General features: G+C 47.7%; 1 protein-coding gene across 11 annotated transcripts in view; it reads right to left on the bottom strand.

The window, feature by feature from the left end:
- Positions 1-12672, bottom strand: part of Aopep (aminopeptidase O (putative)) — a 349371-nt gene that overhangs the window by 141492 nt on the left and 195207 nt on the right. For 10 of the 11 annotated variants that reach the window (XR_782535.2, XR_782536.2, XR_004514518.1 and 7 more), the window contains exons 7-8: positions 9861-10050; positions 5559-5665 (exon numbers count right to left, since the gene is read on the bottom strand). Coding sequence is in view for 5 of the 11 variants with exons in the window: in XM_010636132.2 (XP_010634434.1) it covers positions 5559-5665; positions 9861-10050 (297 nt within the window). In the remaining 6 variants the exon portion in view is untranslated. Of the gene's footprint in view, positions 1-496; positions 869-5558; positions 5666-9860; positions 10051-12672 lie in introns of those variants that run through there. The other variant, XM_010636135.2, reaches the window with a different exon arrangement.

Genomic DNA, 12672 nt, shown 5'->3' with positions numbered 1-12672 from the left:
AAAATAAAAAATAAAAGACAAAGATGAACCTGCAAATTTAGCTCAGTGGTGCTGTGCCTGCCTTGTGAGGTCCTGAGTTCAATTCCTGTACAAAAAAAAAAAGAAAAAAAAATACAAAGATGCCTGGTCAGACTTATTGTGTGACCTTCAAGAATTCAATTTCTTTTCTTTGGGGGGCGCAGTAAAATGCTATAATGAGTTTCTTTTTTTCTTTCTTTCTTTTTTTGTACCAGGGATCGAACTCAGGACCTTTCGCTTGTGAGGCAGGCGGTAGAACCACCGAGCTAAATCCCCAGCTATAATGAGTTTCTTGAAGGCAGGAAGAAGTGTGGTATAAGGAAAAGAGGCTAGTTCCTTGGGTTTCAATGCCTGTTTTATTTTTAGTACAGAGGATTAATCCCAAAGCCCCAAATACTAAGCAAGTGCTCTGCCACTGAGCTCCATTCCAGCCCATTTATTAAAATTCCATTTTGAGAGGAGGTCTCACTAAGTTGTCCAGTGAGGGCGTGGGCCTCCTGAGTAGCTGGGATTACAGGCGTGCACCACTGTGTTCACAGTCTTCTTTACCAGCTGTATGTTGTTGGATATGCTATTCAGTCTGCTGAGCCTCAAGCCATTTAAGTGATGATATTAAACTGCCAGCAAGAAAGGTGAGGAAGGGGTGGCCAGTGAAATAGCAGGAAGTCAAGGAGATTGTGACACAGAAGATGAGAAAAGAAAGTGTTTTTAGAAGGAGGAAGGGGTTACCCGCAGTGAAAGCTGCTACGAAGACCGTAAGAGTTTTGGCAAACGTGGGGCAACCTAACAAGACACACCATGACTTCTGCACTGCTCTTGGTTCACTGCTTGGAGACCCTGGTTTGTTTATCTGGAAAGAAACAAAGGGAAAAGGGCAGTAGCTCTGAGCACTGCGCTGTTTAAAGGACTAGTTTCTCAGATCTCATTTGTATATAAAAACATTGAAAACAAATTTTTACAACTCTGGTTCTTCCTTTTTCAGTAATTTCTGCATTCTCTGTACCCATCTAAAGGAGAATTCTAAGGTATGGGAGTAAACTAAACCTGAACTGTGCAACTAAGGGCAGGTCTGGAAACATTTTCTTCCTCATTGTAAAAGCACATCTGATAAGAATATTTTCCATATTGATGTGAAAGTCTTTCAAATGCAGTTGCTTCATGGTGAGCCTAAGTTTAGGCAAACACAATTTCTGAATATTAAAACAAAGAAAAACAAATGTCGTAATAAGCCTTCTAGCATAAAGGTCTAAAAATAGTATATTCTCTCTCCTAACTCTCTACACACAAAAGGAAAAGAACTGGATGATCTAAAAGTGGGCCAACAGCAGCTCCAGGGAAGCCTGGGTTGAGGGTCTCTCACACTTGAACTAACTTCCCAGAGGGGCAGACTAACTTGCTTCCAAGCTGGAATCACATTTCATCCACTCCTATTCTTTATGATGCCCTCCTCCCCTACACACACACACACACACACACACACACACACACACACACACACACCCCACTACCACCAGCAGGGGACGAGGGTCAGGTGGAGCCACAGGCTTGAAAAGGACTTAGGGACACAGAGAAGGGAGATGGACATTTTTGCTTGAGAAATTGAGTCTCACACACACACTCGCACACCCACACACACGGCTCACGCGTTAGCACGCTCCTGGGTGCCCCGCCCTACAGCAAACTTCTCTCACTGCCGCCTCCCTCTGTGGCCTGCCTGAGCCAGCTCAGCCTCCCCCACTAAGTTCACACTGAATACCCATTCACTCTTCCCCTTCAATCTGGCTTCTCAACCACTCACAAATAAGCACAGGAATTCCCAGGTCACCGACATCTTTCGGGTGGCGCCCCCTGAAGGTCATCTCTCCCTCATCCCTTCACACGCCTCTCGGCAGCATCAGCTGTGGACCACTCTCATCTTTTTGCCTTCTTTTCCTCATGATCCCAAGCCCAGGTCCCCACCACACACACGCACACACACACACATGCACACACTGATCTCCCTGAGATCTCTTGCTGGCTCTTCATTTTCCTCCCAATCTATTCTCTTGCCTTCCTGGTGATTTCGACATGCTCAGATGTTTACGTGTTTTGTAGGCTGATTGTTCCAATGAGCCTTTACCTTGTACACTCCAATGAGTTCTTAAATCACAGATAGAGATTTGACATCTCAAACTTAGCACAGGTAAAACTAGAATCTTTATTATTCCCTCCAAGGCCTTTCTTCCCAAAGTCTTTACATCTCAAAAAATTCCATCACCACTTCCCCAACTGCTTAACTAAAAAAATCCAGAAGTCATTCTGGTTATTCTCATATTTAGTTGAACAAAAACTTCTCCATAATCAGCTGAACAAAAACCCACAGAAGCACATCTCCGATCGGTCGGTTTATGCATTCTCTGTGGCTGCTCTCACCGGGACCTCTTGTGTGGACAACACTCCAGCTCTCCTCCTGCTCCGTGTGCTGCCTGCAGCCAAGCTATCAGAGCAGAGCAGCCTTAAGATACACTGCGGGATGAGGCTCCTTCCCTACAAAGACTACACGACGGTTCCTGTAGGACTTGGAGTAAGACTCCTGTGTCCACCCTGCCTCTTGCCTGTCTCTTAGGGTTCTGTCCCCCTTTATTTTTATTTGGTTTTTTTGTTGATGTTTGTTTTTTGGTTTTTTTGAGACAGGGTCTCACTATGTAGTTGAGACTGACCTGGAACTCACTAGGTAGCCCAGGTTGGTCTCAAACTCCCAGCGATCGTCCTGCCTCAGCCTCCCAAGTGCTGGGGTTACAGGTGTGCGCCACCACGCCCGGCTTTATTTGTTTTTTATTAGTGCATGTTTGAAATACAGAACAGTGATGTTCATTCTGGGAAAATGATATGTGCATACAACATATCTTCTTAATCATTTTTAATCCCTCTCCCACTTCTCCCTCCTGAATCCCCTTCCCCATCTCCACGAGTCTACTTCCAAGTTTCCTTCATCTCTTCTCCTTTTCTATTCATTAATTTCTTTATATTTTGGTTTTTGATACAGGGGGAAACCGGTAACATTTAACCCTCCAGGTCAGGCTTATTTCTCCAGTTCCATCCATTTTCCTGCAGATAACACGATTTCATACTTTACGACTGAATAACACCCCACCGTACGGATACACACACACACACCACATTCATCTACTGACAGGCATCTAGGCTATTTCCACATCCTGGCTACTGTGAATTGTCACTGTGAACATGGGTATGTACTGTATGTGTTGCTATGATGTTTTTAATCCTTCTTGGGAATATACACAGGAGTGAATATTTAATTGGTGTTTCTATTTTTAGTTTTTTTGAGGAATGTACATGCTGATTTAATAGCAGTTTTACTAGTTTATATTCCCACCAACAGGGCAGGACAGTTCCTTCCCCCAACCTGCCCCACCCTTACCTGCATTCATTGGTTTTTGTTTTGTTTTATTTGTTTGTTTTGGTTTTTTTGAGACAAGGTCTCACTATGTAGTGAGACTGACCTGGAACTCACTGCATAGCCCAGGCTGGTCTGGAACTCATAGTGATCCTCCTGCCTCAGCCTCCTGAGTTCTGGGATTACAGGCCTGTGCCACCACGCCCAGCCCCTGTATTCATTGTTTACTGCATTCTTTATCATAGCCATTCTGACCAGTGTGAGATGAAGTCTCAGTGTAGTCTTGAACTGCATCTCCTAATGGCTAAAGATGATGAATGTTTTCTCATATACTCACTGGCCACTTGTATTTCTTCTTTTGAGAAGTATATATTCAATTCATTTGCCCATTATTTCATTGGGTCAAGAGTGGCTAATTTTCTGAGTTGTTTATATATTCCAGATATTAATCTTTTACCAGAGGAGTAGCTAGCAAACATTTCTTCCCTTTCTTACATTTTCTCTTCACTCTGCTGTTTCCTTTTTATTTATAGGAGCTTTTTAATTTGATGTAATCCCATGAATTGATTCTCGACCTTATTTCCTGTTCTGTGGAGTCCTAGTCAGGAAGTCTTTGCTTATGCCTATGGCTTAAATTTTGAAACTGCTGGAAAACAACGCAGGGGAAACACTTAAAGCCTGCCCTGCTTTCCGTCTCCAAAGCACATCACAGCTGTTTCCTGCCTCAGGGCCTTTATATTCCACGCTCTGCCAGGCTGAGGACATGGCCAGCTCAGTCTTGAGTGCTGCGCGGTTCTGTTCACTGTCTGACCCGCTTGTGCGCACAACAGTATCCTCACTAAGAAGCAGCTCCGTGAGAGCAGGGACCGCATCCCCACTGGCTAACGGGAAGCGTCCTGCCTGGCTCTGTAAACACTGGCTGGGGCAGCGCCCATGGGGCAGGACTGCAGGTCTCCCCGCGGCCAGCCCAGTGGTCTCACCTCTGCTCCAGCTGCCTCTCCTGAACAATGGATGAGTCAGCGTGGGAGGCACATTTGTGTGCAAGAACAGGAACTTCACCATGGGCAGGGCACAGGACCGCACAAAAGCACCAGGCAGCCTGCTCCCTGGGGCCCAGCTTGCGGTCTGCCTTCTGGTGCTCACTGGCCCCGAGCAGGAGGAGGAGGTGCTCTTCTAAAACCAAACCACTATAGGAGGCTGGCATGGTTGCACATACCTGTAATCTCAGCATTTGGGCAGTTGAGGCAAGGATTGCCTCAAGTTCAAGGATAGCCTGCACTACAAATCAAGACCCTGTCTCAAAAACAAAAGAAAATAAAAACTCCACAACAATAGAGCCTTCTGTGGCAGGCCTCTGCCCAGGGAAGCCATTTAAAATGGGATGTGGAGAAGAGGCAATTTCTGGATGGCCTACACCTTCCCAACTGGCTGGTTACAAGTTCCAAACACTAGACTCTAGCCAGAGAGGTCTGGATGGAAGATTCTGTTGACACAGCAACCTCTGTGTTCTTGGGGCCTAGGCTCAGGTCTTCAGATAAACAGCTCTTTAGAGTAGTGAAAAAATAGAGCGTAGAGGGATGAAAAAACCAGGAAAATGGCAAGAAATAATCTTACAAGTGCCACAAGCCACACTCTAAAAACAAAACTCAGGAGCTTGGGGTGGAATCCTCCTACTATACGCCAGAGAGGGGCAGTGGCTTCCTGCTGGGCTACACTGAAACAAAAGGCCCTTTTGACAAAGCACATCTGTTACTACTAAACACTTAGGAATCAGTATTTTCCTAAAGACTTTTTCCTATGGCTTTAAAGGGTTACTGTCTGCCAGGCTGCCAAACCTCAACCTTCTCCACGTCTTCAGCCACCACATAAAGTGACTATTAGAACTTCAAACAAAGAATTTGGTCCCGGAAATGGCCTCATGCTAGTTTTTTCCTGAATAGAGACACCAGTAAAATGTCAGAAGGCAAATCAAAACCCACACCCTGAAAGACTTAAAACATAACAATCACATCCCCAGGAGGATGAGTAACCCCCAGCCTGATTTGATTTTAAAAGGAAACACATCGGATTTAATCAAAAGGCCTGGATGTGTCTGGAAAGAAAGAAGGGGTGGGGAGGTGAGAGACGCACAGATGCACTTTACCTTAACACCTGCATCTCCTCGGGGGAGTTCCGCAGCTCGTCCCAGAGGCGGTGCCAGCGCAGGCAGGCCCTCAGCTCGTGCCGCTCCTGGGCCTCATGGGGGGCCAGCTGCTTGGGCACAGACACACCAACACGAGTGCACAAAATACAGTCATTGTCTTGGTCAGCCCTACCCCCTGCTTCCACCTGGCTCCTCCTTAGAAAAGGAAAGGGCCCCTGGAACCTCTGCTCCTCCCGTGAAGAACAAACTGCCAGCTCTTGAGCTGGTGGGTGGGGCTGGGCCTGCCTGCTGGGGAGGGGTCTTGGGTCCTGGAACCCACCCCTCAGCACACACCTGGCCTGGAGAGAGGGGCTCCCCGGGGGCATCTCCACTTTAAGCCCACCCTCCTTTCCTGCTCTGTCTTCCTGCACAGAGTGGGGAAGGCCTCTCCATTTTCCTCCTGTTTTCCCAGCCCTCAATTTGGGTAGGGTCTGTTTTTGTGGAGCCTGTTAATGCAACCCAGATGATGCTCTTTGCATATAACCAGAAACAGTGTCCTGCCTGGACTCAGTTTGGAGGCAGGAAGGACATCACACTCTGCGACTAAGTTAGACTCCCCCCTTGCTCTGTGGATAGCTGTAGAACTGTCAAGGAAGGAAAGCACCCAAGTCTACAGGAAACCAAACTACTTTTAACAATTCATTCAATAGATTCCTACTGAGTCTCTGCTGGCCCTGGGGACATTATGGATAGAGCTCTGGGATGTGGGGTAAAGACCCTAACAATAGAGTGGGGGGTGCAGAGGTCAAGGTGGAAGTAGGGGCCCCCTTGCCGACCAGGGGGATCAGAAGGCCTTGCGGAGATGGTGATATCTAAGCTTTCCTCAGGGAAAGCAGGAGCAGGCCAAAAACGTCCTGAGGGATGTGGTCAGGTTAGGAGCTCACTCATCTAGGGAGGGAGCGAGGCGCTGAGAGGCCAGCCCAGACCAGATGAACAATGACTTTGGGTGCTTACTGTTTCTATCACACAAGATCTCCCCGGCCCTCATCTGTATGTGAAGACCTAACCCCAGGGTGACAGCATTTGGAGACAGAAGCTGTGGTGATTCCGGTTGAATGAGGCCAGGAGAGTGAGGCCCTAACCCTGAAGAACTGTGGTTTATAAAGAAAGGAAGAGGGCCAGGGATTTAGCTCAGCGGTTCCACCACTTGTGTTGTAAGCACAGGGACTCAAGGTCAATCCCTGGTACCAAAAAAAAACAAAAAGAAAGGAAGAGACACTGGTGATCATTCCAGTCCTCAAGCACAGAGGAGAGGGAGCACAGGGGACAAGAGACTGAAGCCACAAGCCAACACTGACAATACATAGACCTTAGATTTTTCAGCCTTTAGAACTATGAGAAAATAAATGCCCGTTGTTGAAGCCACCAGTCTGTGGTATTTGGCTATGGCAGCCTGAGCAGACTAATACATTTTTGAAGTGGTTAGGCTTTGTCCAGGCTGATGACGAGTTATACAGTTCAACCTTGCTCACTTGTCTTGCAGAACGGCACGCTGACGGGATGCTGGGCCCCACGTCCTGATTCAGGATTTCACACTTTCCTACTTGCTGTGCTTTCTGAAACACAGTGCTACAGAGCAGAGCCTCCCCAGCAACAAGGTGACTGAAACAGCCCCGGCCACTAGCACATCCTTATGTCCTCTTTGCTGGTGGAGCTGCTTCTGAGCAGCGTCATCAGCACCGCACAGAGTCCTCCTCCCCAATGGAGGTCTGAAGCAGGCACTTATCAGGGACCAGCACCATCCCAGTCCGGTCCTGAGAGGAAGGGGTCAGTGGTGGACACCCCAGAAGTGCTGTCAGAGTCGGTGCTGGGACCTAGAAGGGCCACTTTGCCTGAGGCACATTTGTGTATTCACATCTTGACGTGGGCCGACCCCCGTGGAGGGAAAGGGTGAATGGGAAATGGAGGAAGGTGTACTCCTGCTTTCCCTCAGGCCAGCAGACGTCAACTCCTCCAAGGCCTTCAGACTTGGCCTTTCCCACCTCCGAACTCACACAAGATCTGGGGTTCACCTCTCTTTTCAAATTTATTTTCTCCCTCCTTCCACTGAGGGCTTGTCTCATCCTCAGCCTTTTGTTGCTTCGCATGGAGCACAGAATGATCACAGAAAGTACACGGCTGTGAGGTCAGCGTCTACAGTAGGTCAATGTGCTCAGGGCAGTCAGATCAGGAACCTAGGGAGGAGACGAAGGAGTGTGGGCAGGGGAAGGGGCAAAGAGGGAGCTCTTGTGGTGCATGCCTGTAATTCCAGCACTCAGGAGGCCAGCCTGTACTACAGAGTGAGATCCTATCTCAAAAAAGAAGACAAGAAGAAAAGAAGGAGGAAGAGGAGGAGGAAAGAAAGGAGAGACAGAGAGGAACTCTCATAGGAGATAAAGGACAGAGATATTATTATGTATCAGAAATACACTTGCAGTTGCCAAGAATAGAACCAGCCTGTCTCAAAGACCGTGACAGTGCCACACTACACCGCTAAATGACCACCAAGTGCAAGATGGTGGGCATCCAGAGGGTGAGAACAGGCGTTTCTTGCTCATTTTCCATGTGTCTGGCATGTGCTAAGTGCACTCACACATCGGTCCATTCACCATATAAGGTTATATCCAGAAGCTGGGGCTCGGGAAGCTACTGTACATATCCTACCTATCCTCAGAATACCGGGCAATGGCAGAACTGAGACTCGAAGCTCAGAAGCCAGCCTCCACATCGACCAGACAGATGTGCGCCCTGCTAGCTGACCACCATAGTCTGAAGAGGACAGAAGGACAATGAGAGACAGCTGTGCTTTGAAAGAGGGCAGAGTCAGATCTGTGAGGGTAAAGGAAGAACACAGCGTAAGTAAGAAGAAAAACAGGTAAGCAGCAAACATTGCAGTAACTGCAGAAGAATAGTAATAAGAATTGTGAGAGGAATGGCCAGTCTGGGCTATCTGGAAAAGGCACCTCCAGCTAGGGAGTGAAATGTCACAGGATTTCAACAGGCAGAATCATCGTGAGCAACATCATCCAAGTATGTGCAAAGCTGGCAGTTTTAGAAAATGTCAAATAGTCCAATGTGTAAGAACAGGGATAGCACACAAAAGAAGTGACCCAAGTATTACTACTCTAACTGGAAAGTGAGCAGGAAGCAGTTAAGCTGCCACATCCTCACTAGAAATGGTGGCCAACTCTCTAAAGTATAGGTTACCAAACAGCTGTGTGTGGAATGGGTCTGGGCTCTGGGTACTTTCATGTGTATATATACATGTATTCTGTTGGGAGGGGCTGGGCATTGAACCTAAGGCCTCACATTTGCTAAGCACACATAGTACCACTGAGCTACATCCCCAGCCCCTGATTTGTGTGGTATTATTTAAATCAGTAAACACCACATGAAAATCTAGATTTATGGATTTCCTTAAAAAACCAAATCAGCCAGGCATGGTGGACATGCCTGTAATCCCAGCACTCGGGAGGCTGAGGCAGGAGGATTGCTGTGAGTTCGAGACCAGCCTGGGCTACATAGTGAGTTCCAGGTCAGTCTCAACTACATAGTGAGACCCTGTCTCAAAAGAAAAGAAAAGACAAAAAAAAAAAAGTCTAGGGCCAGGGATTTGGCTTAGTGGTTCCGCCACCTGCCTCACAAGCACCAAGGGCCCGAGTTCGATCCCCAGTACCAAAAAAATAAATAAATAAAAATAAAAGTCTAGGCTCTGTTAATAGGCCCTCTAATATGAGAACAATTGGGTAGAGCTGAGTGGCAGCTGCCAGTTTGCCACAGACCTCAGAAAGCCCTAATCTATTGCCCCAACTGCCTCAACCTTTACTCCTTACTCAGGAGCAGCCCACATCTGAGCTTATGACTCCTCATTTACATTTTAATTTGCTCATTTAAAACACACACACACACAATACTACCACCACCATAAAGACAAAGGAATGTGTACATATAACCTTTACTTTAGTTCTGCTCTAGGGTGTCCTCATCAGAGGCCTTCTCGGAGCACTTTTTAAAAGAGCTCTCCTTTCCCTCCCCTCCGGTCTCCACCGACCTCATTTTCATTCACAGTACGCTTCCCTACCTGCATGTTACTGCTTTGCTTGTCTATTCTCTCGCCTATCTCTAGGCTGTGAACACAGGAGAAAGGGGCTTCCTTTTCTGGTTATCCAGCAGCTCCCCAGCAAAAACAGCCTAGGGCATGCAGCACGTATCTGTTGGATGAATGAAGGACTTGAATGGAACCTGACCCACGGGAGGGAATACTTAGGGTCACATTAAACCCACCTGCTGTGCCTCAGCCCAGAACACATCTTCCAAGTGAGTGGCGAACCCTTCACTGAGCCATTCCTCTGTCCAGTCACGGGCTCCGATGGCTAGGCCAAACCAGGCGTGAGCGATTTCATGGCAGAGCCGGGTCCCGCAGAGATGGCTCCCGCCTGTCAAGGTGCTCTGGGACAGGAAGATGATGTGTGGGCTGCGGATAATGGGAGAGAAAACATTGGAGTCTTGTTAGAGCCTGTCCTCATGGCTGCCCCGTGGGGTGGCTTTCTTAGCCGGGAGAGCCTATTATTATCGTGTGCATGCCAGATCATGACTGACAGACCTGTGGCTGAGATGCTTTTAGACCTAAATAAAATGGCAGTTTATGTTTCTGCCCAGCAGTTGTCTCCATCATCAAGTGGCTGTTACCTGTAATAAGTAACCTGTGCCGAAGTTTTATACTGAAAAAATTACAAGGCACTGGAAGCGTTTACTCTGAAATCTGGACTGTAAAACAAGAGCAGGTGTGAGAAAGGGAAGCCCAAGGAGTGATCAAAGAAGACCCTTCAGCTACAGCCAGAGCAGCTCACAAACGAACTGAGGAGTCCTGCAGAAAGACAAGAAAAGCCAAGAAGAACGAATGGAACCAACAATTTTTCATCTCACGCTGGGGCTGGTGACGGAGTTGACGATCTAACAGGTGCCAAGGAGTGGAGAGACTTCCAGGAGACCCAGAAAAGGCCAAGTGTCTGGGAAACAAAGATTTTCAGTGGAATCTGTAGGTGCTTATGGATTCACACGACAAAACAAAGTCAGGCTGAAGGAGAAAGGCAGGGAGTTAACCCACCCAGGTGTGCACACGGCCCCGGGGCTGGCAGCACATGGGGAGATTTATCTAATCTTATTTTCCATACCTCCTTTTAAAACCCCAAATACCAAGATTAAAATTGCAGAGACGCAATGGGAGGAATGGGGGCTGGAGGAAGAGGCCAACAGGACACCTCCTCTGCCTCCACCCTCAGCGTGCGTCCTTTATCCAGGACTCGTTCATGGTCTTCCTAATGAAGAATTCGCTCTTTAAAAATCTCTCCTCCATCAACTGAACAAAACCAGTTGTGAAACCTTCCATATTAAGAAACTGTACACACTGGTTCCTTCTTTCAAAAGCCATTTGTTTGCCATCATGTCGGCTCTGCACAAGCCAAGACTGCTTGCAGATTTTTTGTCCGCCCCCGCAGCTACCCTTAGAGCAAACCCCACCTAGATTTCTCTTGCACAACATTACCCATTCAGCTCAGAGAGCTCAACTGCAATTGCAGGAGCCACGTCTGCCAAAATAGATAGCTTTCGTGTGAAAGAATAACAAGCCAGGCACGCCAACGACAAGGCATCTGCCCGGCCCTCTAAAGAGTCCACCAGGAACCCCAGAAATGACGGGGAGAGCCGGTGCACTCAGGACAAACGGTGTGATGCAGCAGACACCAACAGTCGATCAAATCACAACTCAGAAAAAATAAACAAATAAAAAGGGAGGCAGAAGGAAGGAAGAGAAGGAAGATGGAAAGGAGGGAACAAGCAAACTGAGAGGCACAGGCACTCGCTCCCCCTTACTGAGAAAGTGGCCCCATCCAGAAGACACGCTGCAACCTAGCATTTTCAAGTAAGTGACCCCTGGCTCTAGCATGTGCAGCACTACAAGAAAAGCCACAGAAATGTATCGAGTAAATAACATTCCAGACATACTGCTGGCAGCAGTTCACCCTTTCCGCTAAAATGAAACAGAAGGAACTTCAATCCTTATAAACAGGCTCAGTGACGAGTCTGTCCGGGAAGGATCCACCAGTCAGAGCAGGAGGGCCGTGCACACTGGTACGGAGACTGGAGGGCCGACCGGTGCTCAGGTCAGCCGCTTCTCCTGGAGGATGGCTGCGAGGCTTCTGCTGCCTGGGTGACCTGCCTGCTGCTCTGACCCAGCCTGGCAGCCCAGCAGAGGCCCATTTATGCGAACATGGAAGTCTGCAGGGCCTGAAGGAATGCATAAAAGCTGCCCTGTGCGGGGTGGCATTTCACCTTCCCGCCTATTTTTTTTCCCCTTGAACAGTTGTCCCCACAGACTTCCCTCTGCACCATCCCACGCGCTGGAGACGCTACCCCCACCTGGATGCCCCCCCCAGGGGGGTGCTTGGGACAGGTCCTGGCATTGCCGGAATTCAACCTAAATTCCCACTTCCCGCACCCCATTCTTTGTTCCAAGGCAGCGATAATCATATTTCCTCCGTCCTTTGGGGAAGGCTGAAGCTTAAATATCCTCCTGGTAGGAAGGAAGGTTGTTTAACTTGATATAGATGACGCTTATTATCAGTGGAAAATATGACTCCTCCCTGACAAACAATTTTCCATTTGGAACCCTCTCTCACACTCTAGTGGCTTATTTTATCCTCCAATGTTGGGTCTTACCTGTGTCCTTTGGGGCAATTTCCCTATGAAGGAATTGGCTTCTTTCTTTAAAGAAAATTTAAAATATGGAGTGAGGTTTCAACAACCTTTCTCAAGGGTGTTAAAATTCTGACATAAAAGATCAATACAGTATACTTTCAAGAAATTCCTTCCCTCTTTTATGATCCTAAATGTCAGAATTTCTCAAGATAAGTAAACTAAACCACTTATCTTTATTTAAAAAAACCTATTTTTTTCTTCAGCTGGGCATTGGAGGCAGGCACCTGTAATCCCAGCAGCATTTGGGAAGCTGAGGTAGGACAATCTGGAGTTTAAGGCCATCCTAGGCTACGTAACTGAGTGCAAGGCCAGCCTAGATTACACAGTGAGACCTTGTCTC

This window comes from Fukomys damarensis, unplaced genomic scaffold (genome assembly GCF_012274545.1).
Source record: "Fukomys damarensis isolate Sample0158 unplaced genomic scaffold, DMR_v1.0_HiC HiC_scaffold_27, whole genome shotgun sequence".
In the NCBI taxonomy this organism is placed as follows: Eukaryota; Metazoa; Chordata; class Mammalia; order Rodentia; family Bathyergidae; genus Fukomys; species Fukomys damarensis.
Note: the sequence above shows the minus strand (reverse complement) of the source record. Positions and strands in the feature narration are given on the sequence as shown.